The 19,464-nt window shown below is 43.5% G+C and overlaps 1 protein-coding gene across 6 annotated transcripts in view; it reads right to left on the reverse strand.

Moving 5' to 3' along the window:
• Nucleotides 1-19,464, reverse strand: part of BBS5 (Bardet-Biedl syndrome 5) — a 31,439-nt gene that overhangs the window by 3,377 nt on the left and 8,598 nt on the right. For 4 of the 6 annotated variants that reach the window (XM_073645674.1, XM_073645676.1, XM_073645673.1 and 1 more), the window contains exons 4-9: nt 19,414-19,463; nt 16,831-16,958; nt 15,027-15,162; nt 6,394-6,489; nt 2,642-2,704; nt 1,263-1,397 (exon numbers count right to left, since the gene is read on the reverse strand). In XM_073645674.1, coding sequence (XP_073501775.1) covers nt 1,263-1,397; nt 2,642-2,704; nt 6,394-6,489; nt 15,027-15,162; nt 16,831-16,958; nt 19,414-19,463 — 608 coding nt within the window. The remainder of the gene's footprint in view (nt 1-1,262; nt 1,398-2,641; nt 2,705-6,393; nt 6,490-15,026; nt 15,163-16,830; nt 16,959-19,413; nt 19,464) is intronic. The other 2 variants (XM_073645675.1, XM_073645672.1) reach the window with 1 other exon arrangement.

The raw sequence follows: 19,464 nt of genomic DNA on the forward strand, positions 1-19,464 counted from the left end.
CATCTGAGTATTTTGGTAGTTGTCGTTTCTGTCCCAACACTGCGCCACTAAGCTCAGCTGTCCGACTCTGCTATTCAGTGGTTCAAATACTGCTGTATCAGATACGCAGTATAACCCTTGTTGTAAACTTGGTTCTGCTACACCAGTTCCTCATAGTATAGTCAACTCTGCTACATCGCTGCGCCAGCTCTGCTGCTGTTGTTACAGTTCGGATGATCCAGATGTCATTGTTCCTGCTCTGCCACATCTGCCCATGTTGTTCCCACCAGATTGCCTGGTGCACCAGCACCACCTGTCCGTGCTGCTTGTTTGGACCAACAGCTTTGAGGTTCCACCAACACCAGGAAAGACAACACACTGGGAAGCACAACCACAGGTCTAATGAGCCGAAATCAATGGACTGCCCATTTCCAGCACATATTTGATGGAAAAGAGAAGCTCTTTGTGGTCACCTTCCGCTTTGGTTAATAGTCGAGGATCCTAGAAAGAATTGCCCCAGTCTATTAACTCAATAGAGGAGTCATGCCAAGTCATGAACTGTGTAACTGAAGTGTCAACACTGAGTAGCAGGCACGTCTCCATGAAGAAATGACAGCATTGCAGCTTGTCATTTTATTTATGGTACAGCTAATCTTCTCCAGGACACTATACACGTAGATTCATGAAAAGACCTTTACCGTGACTCACACAGCAGCTATGTACCCGCAGTTTTGTAGAATACACATAAGCCTTCCAGTAACTTTCTATGCTTGTTAGAAATGAGGTCTAATATATTTTTAAGCATCTACTAAAGTTTTATGACATGCAAAACAGAAAAGTCATGTCACCAATAATAAATAAAAGTGACAGCTGAAAAGTACCGTCCTTCTGCTCAGCATGCACTCTGATCTACTCAGTGATAAATATATATAATAAGCTGATTTTGATGGGATGTGTAGGAAATGTGTATGACTCTCCCATTGGTCGAGCAATCTGAGTGTAAAAACCTGGTTCTTTTGTTCCTACGAGATAAGGAGGTGTCTGCCAGTGGCTTTCCCCCTGTCATTAGTTTAAGATTCAGGAATGTTTAGCCAAGCCGAGTTTTCATGCATATGGGGAAGACAGGAGAAATAGCTGTGAGCTGAACATCAGCTATCCAAGGCATAGTATAGGGTCCACGGGATGGAAATTGTAGAAGTTCCCAAACCCAAATGGCTGTAGCGCTTTTCATTTCCGCTTTGAGATTTAAGTCAATCCTGAAAAATGGTTCAGAAGAAAGTTACCTTTTCTTCCATCTCGTACTCTACTCCGAATATTGGGCTTGCAGAGTAGACTCGGTGCAATGAATTAATCTCTTTCACAGAATCCTGGAGCTTTTCTACAGGGTCGATTTTAAAGCCGAGCACATAGCCGCCACTCTAAACCACCAGAAAGGGCACTAATTAATACGACGCTCCAAACAACAGAAACATCAATGAAACTTAAAATAAACAGAAACTCAGTAAAGGTTATTAATCTACTTATTTAACATAATATCACAATTTATATTAACTTAATACATACACAATCACATTAATATTTGGCGACCATATAATGACTGAACATTTTTAAGGTATTAGGCTATGTTCACACACGTTGGGTTTTTCAGCGGTTTTTGCTGCATAGTTTTATGCAAATTTTCAGCTACATTTTGCAGTACCAGCAAAGTCTATGAGAAACCAGAATTCTCTGTTCACACATCTTGTTTTTTTTTTGTTACATATTTTGTGCCTTGGTTGGGTTTTTGGAAAATAGGGCATGTAATTTCTTCAGCGTTTATTCATTGTTTTTCACCCATTGGAAGTAATGGGTAGTGAAAAAACGATGATGTGTGAACATAGCTATCAGGTTTTGCTGCATTTTTAGTGAAAATAAGCAAGTACAGCAGAATGTGAAACTCGTTTATGTTTGTGATTTTACCATCTTGTCTTGGTCATTGAGATGGTTGTTTGAATAAGGACTGTTTAATTATATTAGTGATGTGTACAGTGTAAACATCGGCTGAGCTATGTGTGAGATTGAACAATACCTGTGGCCCAGGCAGGTGTGAAATTGACTAATGCCCTGAGCAACTCAATGGCAGACCATAGTGTGAAAGTAAATAGTGTCAAAGAAACAAAAAGGCATTAAAAAACGTATCAAAACCTGCGTTTTTGAAGCAGCTGATTTCCTGCCAGAGTTGGGTTTTGCTGCAGATTTGTGACGCTGAAAAAAACCCCAACATGTGTGAACATAGCCTTACAATTCAAAGTCTAGAATATTTTAGTGTAAAATAGCTGGAAAGTGAATAAAATCTGCTGATCTACTGACGTATCTTTATATAAATCGGTACTTTAGTAACAGCAGCATTGCACCTGGCCTCATTCACTTGAGCTATGCTGCAGTTCTCCTGCACAGGACAGAGCGACGCTGAGCAGGAAAGAGGCTGCAGTGCTGAATCCGAGCCGCAGCCCCTTCATTTTCAGGATCTGTTGGGGTCACAGACGTTGAGCCCCCCCCCAACATATCCTATAGATATACCATCACTTTTTAAGATGGAAACAACATTTGACAACATGCACCCAGCACTGTACCTGAAGATATAACCAAATATTACAATACAATACTTGGCAATAACTTTTACCTGCTGGGAACTTTCAATCACAAGAGCTAAACCAAACTTGGAGTCTCGTATCTTTATGGATCGCTGGTTAAAAAAGCAAACAAACAAACTACATGTTAATCCCTAAAAAGATACACAAGCAATATATAAAAAGTAATAGTTAACATGTAGTCAAGATGAAGGCTGTGCACCCGTGTGTTCCTTCTATGCGCTGCACACACTAAAGCCTTTTGAACCAAGGGCATGTGCACAAATTAAGTATTTGCTGCAGACTTTCTGCATCAAAAAAGCTGCATAAAAAAAATGCATTTTGCTGTTTGTTTTTTTAGCAGTTTGTTTCCCCGTTCATCAGGCTATGTTCACACGCAGTGTTTTTTTTTCCTGCAGCCAAACCCTGCTTTCTTGGCAGTAAGAACACTGCTTTCAACCTGCAGGATTTGCTATGTTTTTTTTGGTACAGATTACATGTGTGATTTCTCAACAAAACCGCAGCAAAAAAGCTGAAAATACGAAGCAAAGCATGTTTCTAATTGCTTTCTATGGGTGAAAAAACGCTGAAAGAATTTACATGCTGCTGATTCCAAAATCACTGCAGTTCTGACGTTCAGTTAGGAAAAAGAAAACAAGTGTGTGCGTGAGATTTCTGAAATCTCATAGCTTTTGCTGGTGCTGTAAAAAGCAGCTTATTTGTATAAAAAAATCTGTGAAAAAACAATGCATGTGAACATAGCCTTAGAAGGGATGAAAAATGCTGTAAAAATGCTGCAGATTTGAAACAGCTTCAAATCTGCAAGGAAAAAATAAGCAATGTGTGCATGAGATTTCAGAAATCTCATTCACTTTGCTGGGGCAGTACAGCAGTACAATGCTGTGGTTTGTTTTCTTTCTGAAAAAATGCGACGTGTGAACATATCCTTACAGTACATTTCTACTCAGGCAGGAAATGTCACATGTATGTTAGGTTGTTGGGGTCACATAGTCATGTGACTGCCAAACTACGTCTTCCAAATTACAATATTGGCAGCAATGATAAGGTAGTATTGGACAACTTCGTGCATAAATACCATAAATAGATCCTTTACAAGTTCAACTAAACCACAAAATCTTCAATATTCAAGTGTTTTATTGTGGATATTCCATTACAATTAGTGTTTCGTCATGACACCCTTATGTTACCCTTACTGGCAACTAAGCCAGTTTTGCTATTAGACGGTTTTTCATTATCTCCCGAATTGTGCGCACTTTTAAGAAGTGAAATCATGAACCAGATTTTACATGTATTTTGCCGGCATTGTACAGTACAGACCAAAAGTTTGGACACACCTTCTCATTTAAAGATTTTTCTGTATTTTCATGACTATGAACATTCTACATTCACACTGAAGGCATCAAAACTATGAATTAACACATGTGGAATCATATACTTAACAAAAAAGTGTGAAACAACTGAAAATATGTCTTATATTCTAGGTTCTTCAAAGTAGCCACCTTTTGCTTTGATGACTGCTTTGCACACTCTTGGCATTCTCTTGATGAGCTTCAAGAGGTAGTCACCGGAAATGGTTTTCACCTCACAGGTGTGCCCTGTCAGGTTTAATAAGTGGGATTTCTTGCCTTATAAATGGGGTTGGGACCATCAGTTGTGTTGTGCAGAAGTCTGGTGGATACACAGCTGACAGTCCTACTGAATAGACTGTTAGAATTTGTATTATGGCAAGAAAAAAGCAGCTAAGTAAAGAAAAACGAGGGCCATCATTACTTTAAGAAATGAAGGTCAGTCAGTCTGAAAAATTGGGAAAACTTTGAAAGTGTCCCCAAGTGCAGTTGCAAAAACCATCAAGCGCTACAAAGAAACTGGCTCACATGAGGACCGCCCCAGGAAAGGAAGACCAAGAGTCACCTCTGCTTCTGAGGATAAGTTTATGCGAGTCACCAGCCTCAGAAATCGCAGGTTAACAGCAGCTCAGATTAGAGACCAGGTCAATGCCACACAGAGTTCAAGCAGCAGACACATCTCTTCAACAACTGTTAAGAGGAGACTTTGTGCAGCAGACCTTCATGGTAAAATAGCTGCTAGGAAACCACTGCTAAGGACAGGCAACAAGCAGAAGAGACTTGTTTGGGCTAAAGAACACAAGGAATGGACATTAGACCAGTGGAAATCTGTGCTTTGGTCTGATGAGTCCAAATTTGAGATCTTTGGTTCCAACCACCGTGTCTTTGTGCGACGCAGAAAAGGTGAACGGATGGACTCTACATGCCTGGTTCCGACCGTGAAGCATAGAAGAGGAGGTGTGATGGTGTGGGGGTGCTTTGCTGGTGACACTGTTGGGGATTTATTCAAAATTGAAGGCACACTGAACCAGCATGGCTACCACAGCATCTTGCAGCGGCATGCTATTCCATCCGGTTTGCGCTTAGTTGGACCATCATTTATTTTTCAACAGGACAATGACCCCAAACACACCTCCAGGCTGTGTAAGGGCTATTTGACCAAGAAGGAGAGTGATGGGGTGCTACGCCAGATGACCTGGCCTCCACAGTCACCAGACCTGAACCCAATCGAAAAGGGCCAACAAGTGCTAAGCATCTCTGGGAACTCCTTCAAGATTGTTGGAAGATCATTTCCGGTGACTACCTCTTGAAGCTCATCAAGAGAATGCCAAGAGTGTGCAAAGCAGTCATCAAAGCAAAAGGTGGCTACTTTGAAGAACCTAGAATATAAGACATATTTTCAGTTGTTTCACACTTTTTTGTTAAGTATATAATTCCACATGTGTTAATTCATAGTTTTGATGCCTTTAGTGTGAAGGTACAATTTCCAGTCATGAAAATACAGAAAAATCTTTAAATGAGAAGATATACAGTACAGACCAAAAGTTTGGACACATCTATCTATATCTGAAAAAGAAAAAAAAAACAGTGGAATGGGTCAAAGTGCTGCATAATGATATTTACTGTTTTTTTTTGTCTTTTTCCATAAAGTATAGCAAGACAGGTGCAGATTTTTTCCTCCTCTAACTGGGAAATTGACTTCACACAGGTTCTTGCAGCTGCTCCCCAGTGCATTGTAGTGACACAAGGTAAAAATAACAAGTGCAGCTTTTCTATAGTCTTCCTCGTAGATTTGGTGGCAGACAAGGGTCAAAGCAGAGAAGCGTGGCAGATCAGGGCACTGTTAGCTGCTCTGCCCCTGTGATGGGTCATTTTCCCATTTTTTTAGCATTTCTTCCAGATCTTCAGATGTAACTTTTCTGCTAATATTCTAATAGAAAGATCAGGGATAATATATGGACAGACACAGGGCTTCCTTTCCTTCAGTTTGTTTGTATTGCTGGCACAATTATTATATTTTGTATTGATATCAAATTATTATATGACTATTCTGATTATGTTGTCCACTGCTGATCTATACGTCACCAATATCAGATTGGGGGGGGACTGACACCCAGCATCCCCACAGATCTGCTGTTATCAGTTCTTGAAGGTCGGATACAAGCAGCGTACGCTTTTCCAGCTCTGTACGCTACTTGCATCCATCCACCACCAGAGCTGATAACAGCTGATCAGTGTGCCGGGTGTTAGACTCCTACCAATCTGATATTACCTATCCTAAGGATAGGTCATCAATATTGAAATAGTTGACAAACCCTTTAATTACACTGCCAGGTTAATTCCATCTTCTATTGTGATCAAGTCACCAAATTAGACACAGTAAATTGAGGCGTGATCTGATTTACTACTAATAAAATCCAGAACAATCATAAACTTACGATTTGAAGGTAAGGGATGCTGACATTAAAGCTGTCATTCATGTTGGCATGCCAAACTATCCTGACATTGGTTATAAAGAACGTGCCTAAGTTGCCCTGTGAAAGAAAAAAAGAATGGGAGAATATGGAGTCAAGTGAAAACGATGACTTAATATCTATAAATGTAATGCTTCTGGATGTTGATGTTGAAGGACTTCTTCATAAAAACAGTAAGCAACCGTAAAGGAAAATAGACAATGTTAGGCTGTGTGCCCACGATGCATTTTTTAAGCGTTTCCGCAGCGGCAAAAACGCTGCAGAAACGCTTAAAAAAACGCTTGGTAGAAGGTCTGCCATGTTCCCCAATGATAATCCGCATGTGCTGTGCACATGCTGCGGAAATTTCCGCTGCGGATTATCATTGCGGGAAAAAACGCAGCACTACCAATTATTTTGCGGAAGTGCTGCGTTTTTCACTGCCATTGACTTGCATTAGAAAACATGCATTCCGCTTCACTAGATAAGGATATGCGGAATACATGCGTTCAATGTGCAGATGGTACCCAGGTCTAGAGGACAGGAGACTCTCCTCCGGACCCGGGTACCATAGAAACTGTGAAAAAAAGAATAAAATAAAAAATAAAGATTATATTTACCTTCTGACGGCCCCCGCTGCACTCGTTCTTTCATGCTGGCAGATCGCGATGGACTGAAGGACCTGCACTGATGTCATAGTCATGTGATGGGTCACGCGACGCTGACGTCGGCAGGTCCTTCAGTGTACCGCTGCCGGCAGCCAGGACGGAGGGAAGCAAGACACCGGGGGCCATCAGAGGGTAAGTATATATTTATTTTTTACCATTCTTTCGGTCACAGTATATAAATCCATGCCGTTTGCATGGATTTATATAGTGTGACCAAGTTGACAAGCACTTTCCAAGTGATGCTAACATTGCTTGGAAAGCGCTTGTCAACCCGCATGCGGAAATGCAAGTGAAGAACGCTTCACATCCGCTTGTCCCTGGCAGGAAAACGCATGTACAATCAGCATGCGTTTTTTTCTGCCAAGGAGATGCAGAAACGTTCAGGAAAAAATCCTGAGCATTTCTGCATCGTGGGCACATAGCCTAAATCACAGGAACAGACATGTTACAGATATGCAAATGACGAAACACCAAGGTTACTTACCTGTAGCGGGCTTTTCCTGAACCCATGACAGCACACCTTGAGAGAGGGATCCGCCCAACCAAGGACAGGAAACCGTCTGAAATAAAAGGGCGGTACCTCTCTCTCGCTTCAGTTGGATTACAGAGCATTGAGAGGACCTCCAGAAAAGGTTAGACACATAACCAACACCTACAATATATATATATATATATATATATATATATATATATATATATATATATATATATATATATATATATATATATATATATATATATATATATATATATATATATATATATATATATATATATATATATATCACCCAAAATGTAAAGTGCTTCACCAGGGCGTGAGAAGGACGGGGGGGGGGGGGAAACTACGGGTGCTGTCATGGGTTCAGGAAACACCGGCTACCGGTAAGTAGCCTTGGTGTTTTCCCCTCACCCATGACAGCACACCTTGAGAGAATTTTGGAGAATATGAGCACCCTAGGGAGGGACCACCCCCTGAAGTACCCTTCTCCCAAAGGTAAGGTCAGAGGGGGATAGATCCAACCGATAGCGCTTGTAGAAGGTGGATGGTGCAGACCAAGTAGCAGCTTTACATATCTGGTCAATCAAGACATCTGCTCTCTCCGCCCAGGAGGTTGCGACAGCTCTGGTGCAATGAGCTTTAATACCGTCCGGTGCCGGAACACCTGTAGATGTATAAGCTAGACAAATGGCCTCCCTAAGCCACCTAGCAATAGTTCCCTTTGATACCCCGTGACCTTTCCTACTCCCCTGAAAGGCCAGAAACAAGGACTTGTCCTTCCTCCACTGACTAGTCATGTCTATGTACTGTAGTAATGCCCTTCTAACATCTAGATTGTGGAACTTAACCTCCCGGGGGTTTTTAGGGGTACTGCAGAAAGAGGGAAGTACAATCTCCTGATTACAGTGGAATCTGGATACAACCTTTGGAAGGTACGCCGGATCTGTACGCATGACGACCCGGTCCTCATGAATTTGGGTGTATGGGGGATCAACAGAAATGGCCTGCAGGTCACTCACCCTACGGGCAGACATTAGGGCCACTAAGAGGATGGTTTTGAGGGTGAGGATCTTTGGAGAGATAACCTGCAGGGGTTCAAATGGGTCGCCAGAGAGAGCATTTAAAACCAAATTCAGGTCCCAGGGAGGAACTCTGAGAGCCCGAACTGGCTTAGCTCTGGAACAGGATTTAATGAATCTAGAGACCCATCTGTTCCCTGCCAAGTTACAATTATAGAGCGCCCCTAGGGCGGACACCTGAACTTTAAGTGTTCCCGTAGCCAACCCTAGGTCACGTCCCTTTTGTAACAACTCTAGGACTTCTCTAACTGGAGGTTTATCCGACAATGGGGAGTCTATAAAATCCAGGAATTTTAACCAGATTCTGGAATAAATTTTAGTTGTTATGGGCTTTCTACTACCCAACAGGGTAGAAACTAGGCCTGGTGAAAACCCCCTATTGCTCAGTAACAACCTCTCAAATTCCAAGCCGCCAGATGGAAACCTTTGGCTTGTGCATGGAATACTGGCCCCTGGATGAGAAGGTCCGGCCTGTCCGGCAGGACCCAGGAATCTGAGACCGACATTAGTCGAAGCAGGGAGAACCAGAGTCTTTTGGGCCAAAAGGGGGCTATTAGAATTATCCTCGCCCCCTCCTCCCGAATTTTCCTCACAACTGCCGGGATCATCACTATCGGTGGAAAAGCGTAGGCCTTCCTGAACTTCCAGGGAATGTGGAGAGCGTCTACAGCATAGTGATTCTCTGTTGGATTTAGTGAACAGAATCTCTCCACATTCCTGTTCGCCCTGGTGGCGAACAAATCTATGTCTGGTGACCCCCATAGCTGGATAATCTGTTGGAAGACTATCGGGTTTAGAGCCCACTCTCCTTGTCTTAAAGTGTGGCGACTGAGGAAATCTGATCTTGAATTTTCTAACCCCCGGATGAAAAGAGCACTGAGGGATGGGAGATGCTGTTCTGCTAGATGCAGGATCCTGTTTGCCACTACCATAAGGGAGCGAGATCTTGTTCCTCCCTGGTGATTTATATACGCCACTGTCGTCCGATTGTCGGACCTGATCTGGACATGGCGACCCTGTATGTGGGGAAGGAAGCCTATCAGGGATTTCTCCACTGCCAAAAGCTCTATTAGGTTTGATGACGCTTCTTTTTCGTGATGTATCCAGAGCCCCTGAACTGAGAGCTCTGCCAGATGACCCCCCCCCCCCAGCCGGAGCCACTTGCATCTGTTGTAATTGTGTGGTCGACTGGTTTGGACCATTGTAAGCCTGCGGTCAGATTCTCCCTGTTTGTCCACCAGGAGAGGGAGTTTACTGTCTCCAAAGAAAGAGATAGTTTTCTTCCTAAATGTCAGTTGAAGGATATCTGAGCCGACAGGACCTCCCACTGAAGAAGCCTCATATGACTCTGGGCCCATTTGACTGCCAGGAGACAGAAAGTCATGGAGCCTAGTAGGGACATTGCTTCTCTCAAGGACATCACGGGAGACCTTATGGCCCTTGAGACCAGGCTGATTATTTTGCAAACCTTGTCTTCCGGGAGGAAACAGGATTGGCGTTGGGAATCTAGGGTCAAGCCCAGAAAGATCTTAGTCCTTGAGGGGATAGCTTTGATTTTTGAATATTTATTAACCACCCCAGGTGATGTAAAGCTGTCCTGACCTCTAAAAGTTGAGAGGAACAGTGGTCCTCCGATTTCCCTATTATCAGAAAGTCGTCCAGATATGGAATAATCACCACGTTCTTGATTCGGAGAAAAGCTGTCACCTCCGTTATAACCTTTGTAAATACTCTCGGTGCTATCGAGAGTCCAAAAGGTAGGGCAGTGAATTGGAAATGTCTCAATTGCCCTTGGATGAACAGGGCTACCCTTAGGTACTTCCGGTAGTCTGGATGGATTGGGACGTGATAGTAGGCATCTTTTAGGTCGATGACCACCATGAAACAATTGTGGTGTAAGAGTTTCACTGCAGAGTTCACTGATTCCATCTTGAAAGTCTGGTTGATTATCAGCTGATTTAGACTTTTGAGGTTGATAATGGTCCTTAAGGACCCATTTGGTTTTATTTATCACAACAAGGGGGAATAAAATCCCCGTCCCCATTGTGAAACTGGAACTTCGAGAAGGACCTGCTTGTTGACGAAGTCTAACACTTCCGATTCTAGGGCCATCTGCTCCTCCCTGGACTTCCTCCTGGAGGTGATCATGAAGGTTCGGTGAGGGACCTGACAGAAGCGTATCTTTAGGCCGTTCTTTAGGATATCCAACACCCAGGGATTTGAAGTGATGGCTTCCCAAGCTGGGATAAAGTGGGAAAGCCTTCCCCCGACCTCTAGCCTTGCGTCATTTGGGAGATTTTTTGAAACTGGAGGATGGTCCTACAAACATGTAACCAGAGTCCTTTTTAGATCTGGGCTCCCATCTTTTCCTTTCTCCCGGAGGGCGACCCCGGTTAAATCTCTTCCTCCGAAAATAGGACCTTTTTTTTCCCCCCCGTGAACCCTGGGAAACCTCTCTTTCTGTTGCCAGCCTTCTCCAAAAGCTCGTCCAGTTTTTGGCCAAACAAAAGTTCACCATCACAAGGAAGAGAACAAAGCTTATGATTAGATTGTAGGTCTCCTGGGCAACCCTTGAGCCACAGGGCTCGTCTGGCAGCATTAGACAAATTCGCCGACCTGGCAGCGAGTTTAACTGAATCCGCTGAGGAGTCGGCCAAAACAGCAGATGCTGCTTGTAGCAAAGGCAGATTGGAGAGGATTTTATCTCTGGACATCTTTTTATCCTTGAGCTGGTCTCCTAATTGCTGAAGCCACACCATAAGTGACCTAGCGACACAAGTGCCTGCTACTGCTGGCTTCAGGCCTCCTGCAGCTGCTTCCCAGGTGTGACGCAGGAAGGAATCTGCCTTCTTATCCAGAGCATCCTTTAGGCTGCCCGAATCTTCCAGGGGTAGGGACGATCTTTTGGATGATCGGGCGACAGACCCGTTAACTTTAGGAATTTTGTCCCAGGACTCAGAGACACTATCCTCGAAGGGGTACCTCCTTTTAGAGGATGAGGGCAACACTCCTGATTTCTCCGGCTTCCTCCATTCCTGGTCTATAAGGGTCTGAATTTGGGGATTCACTGGAAAGGAGCGTCTCTTTTTTTCCTCCAGGCCTGCGAACATAATATCTTCAAGGGACCTGGCTGCTTTCTCCTCCCTCAACCCCATGGTAGATCTGACCGCTCCGACCAACTTGTCAGTATCCTCAATAGGGAAACAGGGCCTACCACTGTCTGATGAAGAGGAGGATGCTGAATCACTGAGGCAAAGATCCTCTGACTCGGAGGATAAATCATAGTCGGAGGAGATATCTTTATGGGATCTCTTTTTCCCCTTTAGTAAGCCTTTCAGGGAATCCTGCACCTCTGAACGCATTACGGACCTCAAATTAGAAGCGAAATCCGGGGTGCTCTCCGCTATCGTTTGGTTAATACAGCTTGCACAAAGCTGTTTCTGCCAATCTATGGAAAGGGGGGCCTGGCATAAGGCGCAAACCCTGTGCTTCTTTTTGGCGCTACTCTTCTTAGGTTCCTAAGGAATGAAGCACATAACTTTCCATTACTATTAAGTGACATTCACGAAGATCACTCACCCCTGAAGTCACAAAAGGGTACCGGATTTGGAGGCTGTGGCGGGACATAAGACGAATCCCTTCTAGATGGCCCTGAAGCGTCTGACACCTTACTCCTCCTGCTGCCGCTGCGGTTGCTGGAGCGGCCGTCTGTGTGCGAGGTGTCCGACTGCTTCTTCCGCTGGCGTTGATGCGGTGGAGGGGTCAGCTGCTGCTGCTCCTGGCTGTCCTGGTCTGCCATAGCTGCTACACCCGAGCTTGAGTATAAGCTGCGCTTGTCAGGAGCCCCCCCACCTTAAATAGGGCACATCCGGACCTCCTCCAGTCCATGTGTCCTCCCCCCTCCTGACACCCACTGGCTGATCTTTGAAAAAACAGGCCGGCAAGCGTTTACAGGGCGCCGCCATCTTGGTTCCGGGTGCCGCCTCTCCCAGCGTGCACAGCGCCCTGACGTCAGGCGCGTCATACCCGGAAGACGCTGCTCTCGGAGTGCGACCAGCCAGGAGCCTGCGGCAGGGAGAGGACAGCGCAGCGGTCTGCGGGGAGCCGGAGCCCTCCTCACCGCCTGCGCCCGCTCGGACACGGCTCCAGGGAACCGTGGACGGCGCTTCTGGGACCCGGAACTTGGTGCACAGGCTGGTGCCCGCTCTTCCACACTGGAACGGGCCAAGGTAAGAAGACACCTTTCTTCAGACAGGTTCCCATCAAGGACAGGAAACCAACTGAAGCGAGGGAGAGGTACCGTCCTTTTATTTCAGACAGTTTCCTGTCCTTGGAGGGGCGGATCCCTCTCTCAAGGTGTGCTGTCATGGGTGAGGGGAAAAATTTTAATAAAATTTTTTCAAAACATCTCAATTTGTTCAGTATGGAGTATGAGAACCACTTGCACAAATCCCCACACTTACAGCATTGGCTGCTATCAATCAGGTTATTAATGGTCGTATGAGGAATGTTCTGCTATGCTGAATGCACTTGGGAGTGGAAATCATCAAGATCTGCTGCTGGCAGCTCCCTTTACAATTTCTGATCAGATCTGCTGAACAGGAGATGCTGCGGGCCATGGTAGCACATTTAGGCCATGCAGACTGCTCACAATGGCACCAGCAACATGCGGCCTGGTGTAGTGATGTTGAAAATCTTGAAGGTTTTATTTTTATCATTATTATTTTAGTTGTTAAATTTGTGAAAAAATAAATAAATCTTGGGGAGCAATTTGAGTTTTTTAATTTTTTTTTTAATATTTGAAATACTTTTTGTTTTTTTCCTTCTTTTTTTTTTTGTTTCCTTAGAAACTGAATTCGCCTGATTGTTTGTTGTATATTCTGCAATACAACTGTATTACAATATACAACTAAAATGATGGTCACCTCTGAAGCCCACCCTGTAGTTGAGTTTCACAGGAGTACAAACATGACAGCCAATCGGCAAAGGTGGAACATCAGAAACCACCAGAATGGCACACCTTACATAGCTGAGTAAGTTCTAAGCCTGGGTCATATACTTGCACCCAACATGTATGGCGAATGCTGGGAAGGGGTTACACTTTAGTTAACAAGTCAACCTGAAGCATCAATAATTCATGGGCATACAGGTGCATCTCACTAAATTAGAATATCATCAGAAAGTTAATTTATTTCAGTTCTTCAATACAAAAAGTGAAACTCATATATATAGAGTCATTACAAACAGAGTGATCTATTTAAAGTGTTTATTTCTGTTAATGTTGATGATTATGGCTTACAGCCAATGAAAACACAAAAGTCATTATCTCAGTAAATTAGAATAATTGACAAAAAAACATCTGCAAAGGCTTCCTAAGCATTTAAAAAGGGTCCTTAGTCTGTTTCAGTAGGCTCCACAATCATGGGGAAGACTGCTGACTTGACAGATGTCCAGAAGGCAGTCATTGACACACTCCACAAGGTCCCAGAGTTCCAATTTTCATTTGTGAATCAAGGTCCCAGAGTCTGGAGGAAGAGTGGAGAGGTCACAATCCAAGCTGCTTGAGGTCTAGTGTGAAGTTTCCACAATCAGTGATGGTTTGGGGAGCCATGTCATCTGCTGGTGTAGGTCCACTGTGTTTTATCAAGACCAAAGTCAGCGCAGCCGTCTACCAGGAAGTTTTAGAGCACTTCATGCTTCCCTCTGCCGACAAGCTTTTTGGAGATGGAAATGTCATTCTCCAGCAGGACTTGGCACCTGTCCACACTGCCAAAAGTACCAATACCTGGTTTACACACAACAGTATCACTGTGCTTGATTGGCCAGCAAACTCGCCTGACCTTAACCCCATAGAAAATCTATGGGGTATCGTCAAGAGGAAGATGAGAGACACCAGACCCAACAATGCAGACGAGCTGAAGGCTGCTATCAAAGCAACCTGGGCTTCCATAACACCTCAGCAGTGCCACAGGCTGATCGCCTCCATGCCATGCCACATTGATGCAGTAATTGATGCAAAAGGAGTCCCGACCAAGTATTGAGGGCATTTACTGAACATACATTTCAGATTTTAAAAACATTTTTCAAGCTGTTGTTATAAAGTATTCTAATTTACTGAGATAATGACTTTTGTGTTTTCATTGGCTGTAAGCCATAATCATCAATATTAACAGAAATAAACACTTGAAATAGATCACTCTGTAATGACTCTATATAATAGACGAGTTTCACTTTTTGTATTGAAGAACTGAAATTAATTAACTTTTTGATGAGCTGTGAATGACCATAAAAGCTGTGTCTTCTGTTTTTTTTTGTTTCTTTTTTAATTTTCGTGAATAAATTATAATTTACTTGATGATATCCCCTTATTACCTGATCACTGGATAAGTTCCAGACTCCATTGATTTTGTCATAAACTTGTTCCCGTGGTAGGAGTCGGAGTTGTTTATTTTGGATCAGTGCACCTCTTAGCTTGAGATCTCGATACATTTTAGATGTTTCATAAGCTCTACGAAAATACAAAAGTAAGGAACATTGTTAAAAATGAACGCTGGAATCATAATTGTTCTTGCATGTATAACCCTTCTTGTAATTGTTCTCGTATGTATACCCCTTCTTCACAGGTAAAGTGCCATGGAATAAATGGCGCTATAATAATAAATAATAATAATAAAAGGCATCAAAGAAGAACATAGCAGAAAACCTGGATCAACGGATGCTAAGTAGGGTACATAAGTATCCACTTAAGGGCTCGCTTACATTACCTTATAAAAATAGCTCCGATGTTGCTCCTGAAAAGTTGGACGAGTGGAATCAGTATGGTTCAACTTATGTTATGTGAGTATGCGATTTTTTAGTCACCTAGCATCCGTATGACAATAAACCTCATTTCAAGACAGAAACATTACTGTGTCCAACAGTTATTACATATATCAAACTGTTGCAAAAACACCAATTTTTATAAAACATTAAGCTTAAGATTAATAGGGGTGCCCAAACTTTTTCATATAACTGTATAAGCAATCCATATGCAATGCGTTTTTAACATCATCTTTTACATACTGTAATTCTCTATGTAATTTATAGCTAGCTTTCAATAGCTTTCCATTTAATAAGTAAATAATTTTTTTTTTTAAATGACACGGGTCCCCCCCCTATTTTTGATAACCAGCCAAGGTAAAGCAGACAGCTGCAGGCTTATATTATCAGGACTGGAAGGTCCCCGGTTATTGGGCCCTTCCCAGCCTAAAAATACAATCCCGCAACCGACCCAGAATTGGGGCATCACATGAGATGCGCCAATTCTGGTGCTTGGCCTGGCTCTTCCCGATTGCTCTGGTGCAGTGGCAATGGCTGATGGGGTTGATGTCAGGCCAATCTCATGTGATGCGCCAATTCTGGGGAGGCTGCGGACTTTCATTTTTAGACTGGGAATGGCCCAATAACCAGGGACCTTCCCAGCCTGACACTATAAGCCTGCAGCTGTCTGCTTTACCTTGGCTGGTTATCAAAAATAGGGGGGAGCCCACATCATTTTTTTTTATTATTTATTTAATAAGTTAAATAAGCCTAAACACATTTTAGTGCCACATGAAAGGCACTAAAGGGTGCTACTTTATTATATGTAGGGGGCTTGTGACATTAAATATCTACAGGACATGTATCTATCTCTCTATTCTGACGGTTCGGGCTATGATTTTACTGTACCTGGCTCATGAAATGTCGGGTTTCCTTTGAGATGTGTGCGTAGAGATCAAGAGGCACATGTGCGGTCCTATTTTTTTCTCAAACCCATTTACTTGCATTGGCGAGTGCAATCCGACTCTCGCATCCACTCGCACCCTGCGGTGATTTTTTTCCCCAGTCCGATTAGAGCGGAGGACAAACTCGCAGATGGACACTGACTCGTTGAATAACATTGGTCAGAGTGCAATGCGATGTTTTCTTGCAATGCACTCCTCTGTATTATATGCCACTGTGAGTGTGCCATAAAGATCAGAGCTGCATGATAGCCTCAGGGTATGTACACACAGGTCAGATATGCCGCCGATTCTCTCTGGAAAATCTGCTGTGTATTCCAGGTCTGGACCAGCATAGATTTATGGCACCATTTCTGATGCTACAAATTTTACAAAATGTAAAAAACTGAAGAAAAAAAAATAAAAAATCCACCTACCTGTGTACAGCAATAACTGAAGTGAAGAGCCGGGGGCTCCCTGGTACCACATTTGTGAATATAAACTCAAAACGAGTGTTGTTGCACTTAGTCAGTATGTACAGGGCTTCCGTCTGGCCTCGTAATTTCTAATGATGAACAGAACAAATATCATAAATATATAAATACATAGATCCGACTGCAGAACTACTAAAACCACAACTATTGAAAATGATGATAAGTTAAAAGGATGCATGGCCTCTAAAAAAAATGTAGCAACACCAGAGATATCATCTGAATATTAAAATGAGATATACTTACTCGCACCCACCCCTGTGGGTCCAGAGCGGGGCGCTTCAGTGATTTGCACCAGTTCTGATCTTTGGTCATTTGCCACTCTAGACACTTTATTGCTGCACTTTATTACAAGCATCAGTAGTTAAAGGGTTACTCCAATCTCCAAAATTCTGTCCCAATATGTAGCAGGTGTAATAATAATATTAGCAAATACCTCCAATAAGAAATCTAGTATAGTTCTTCTGATAAACTATGTTACTTACCCCATGTACAGGGCATTGAAGTAACTTAGGTATCCATGGTTATGACCATTAACAACTAACTGTCACTATATGAGTGGTAGTAACCATGGAGACCTAAGCTACTGCAATGCCCTGCATATCAGGTAAGCAACATAGCAAAACAGAAGAACTATACTACATTTTTAATTGGCGGTATTTGCTAATATTATTATTATTACACCTACTAGATATTGGGATAGGATCTTGGAGAAGGGAATACCCTTTTTAGTAATTGCAGAACAGGACACTGTTCTGCGAGCAGACTAAGCTGGTGCCATAGAGGTTATAAACTAAAGGGGTTTTCTCATCATCGTAAATGGGTAAAAGTCCAAAGAACAGAGGAGTTTTTTTGTATTCTCCCTTGAACTGCATGTTGCAGTGTATATTTTATCAGCTGTGGAAGTCTTTCAAAGTTTTCCAGAGACAGTAAACCGCTCAGTGAGCTCAGCGCAGTTCAGAGGTCCGCTCGCAGCAGCAAGTCATCTTCCCCTACTCCCCAGCGTGTGCAGTCGCCTCAAGCCACCGCGCACGCTGATGCAAAAATGTCGGTCAGATGGAATACAGCGTGGGACACTTGATTATTTCAACTTCAGACAGGTGAGTATAATGATTTTTTTATTTTATTATTTTTACATTTTTTGGAGACAGCGGTAGAAGAATACTACTCTCAACATTGTCCCCTGCTCGCGCTGATCGCAGCGCAAGCAGGGGACAATGATGACAGATGCCTCCAGCACCCGGCCCTTGGGAACAGCACTAACTGTACCGCTGATTCCCAGGCGCCAGTACGTGTGATTCTGATGCGGCACACGGTTGCCACACAGGTAGATGGATATCTCCATGTAATGCAGCAGCTTGCTAGCATTACTGTAAATGGTCCAGGATGTGTTTTACCTGACCATGTACCTTCCCCTTTAACTGACTGGTCACATGACTGTGACATCACACAGGTCCTGTATGCACAGTAAAGGTCTGTACACATGACTGGGACAGCACACAGGACCTATACACACAGCTGACTGATCACATGACTGTGACATCAGCAAGGTCCTGTCAGTATGGGTGTATGTGTGCACAGGATATATAAACCCCGGTAATTGGAGACAGGTGTGTTCGGTGTAGGCCTGTTCCCCATGTGTGTGGGACACCGTTCTGCCTAGTGAGGCTGAGTGAAGCCTGGCAGCCTGAAAGGCTGAGACTGGATCCTGTGAGTGGATGCTAGTGGCCTTGGAAGGCAGAGGCTTGGTGAAGAGTCCGGAAAGGCGCAGACTGGATGGGTGTGAATGAAACATTCCAGTAGCCTTAGACGGGACGACGGCTAGAGACCCCCACCTGGGAAGCCACAAAGCCACAGTGGTGGCGGATTAAAGGGACTGCAGCAACTAAACCCGGCAAAGGTAATACACTTTGTTACATGGACTGTGTTATGGACATTGCTATAGTATTACCTTGCTGAAGGCTGTGACCTGGGCCAATTGGGCCTGTCTGCTATTTGTGTATATGTGTAAACATGCCGGTGACAAACTAAGATGGACATCATGTGTGTGAACAGCGGTTTATGATAACATAATAAACTGCTGTATTGAGAAAATACCGGAAGGACATTGCACGTGTGCTTAATTTACCCGGTGCAGCGAGTATCCCCCAGTATGATGACTAGCGCTGCCTTACACTCCAGTACTGGTCTTTGAAATTTGAAAGAGGCCTTAGTGATAGAGGCAGGTCTGCCCCATGTGTATGTCATCAGAATAAACCCTGCTGTACCATCAGTGTTCTGCTGGTAGTGCAGCAGACATAAAGTAAAAAAGAAAGGCTTATGTTGGGTGACCAACGAACAGAAATCTCTGATGCCCGAGATCCCGGATCCCAGTGTTTGAAAATACTTTTAATATGGAAAACGCATTCAGGCTGCATTCACAGATTTCAGCTATATTGCATTTTTCACCCCTTTTGGAAACTTGTGTAATAACAGCTTAGAAATGCATCGTTTCTTAGTACTAAATCATATAAAATTGTCCACACTTACTGAGTTTGCAGTTCTTGTGGTAATGTTTATTACGCAATTGTAGCCAACCGC

The sequence above is a fragment of the Phyllobates terribilis genome, unplaced genomic scaffold, assembly GCF_046119375.1.
Source record: "Phyllobates terribilis strain yellow unplaced genomic scaffold, ASM4611937v1 Scaffold_9__5_contigs__length_417890890, whole genome shotgun sequence".
In the NCBI taxonomy this organism is placed as follows: Eukaryota; Metazoa; Chordata; class Amphibia; order Anura; family Dendrobatidae; genus Phyllobates; species Phyllobates terribilis.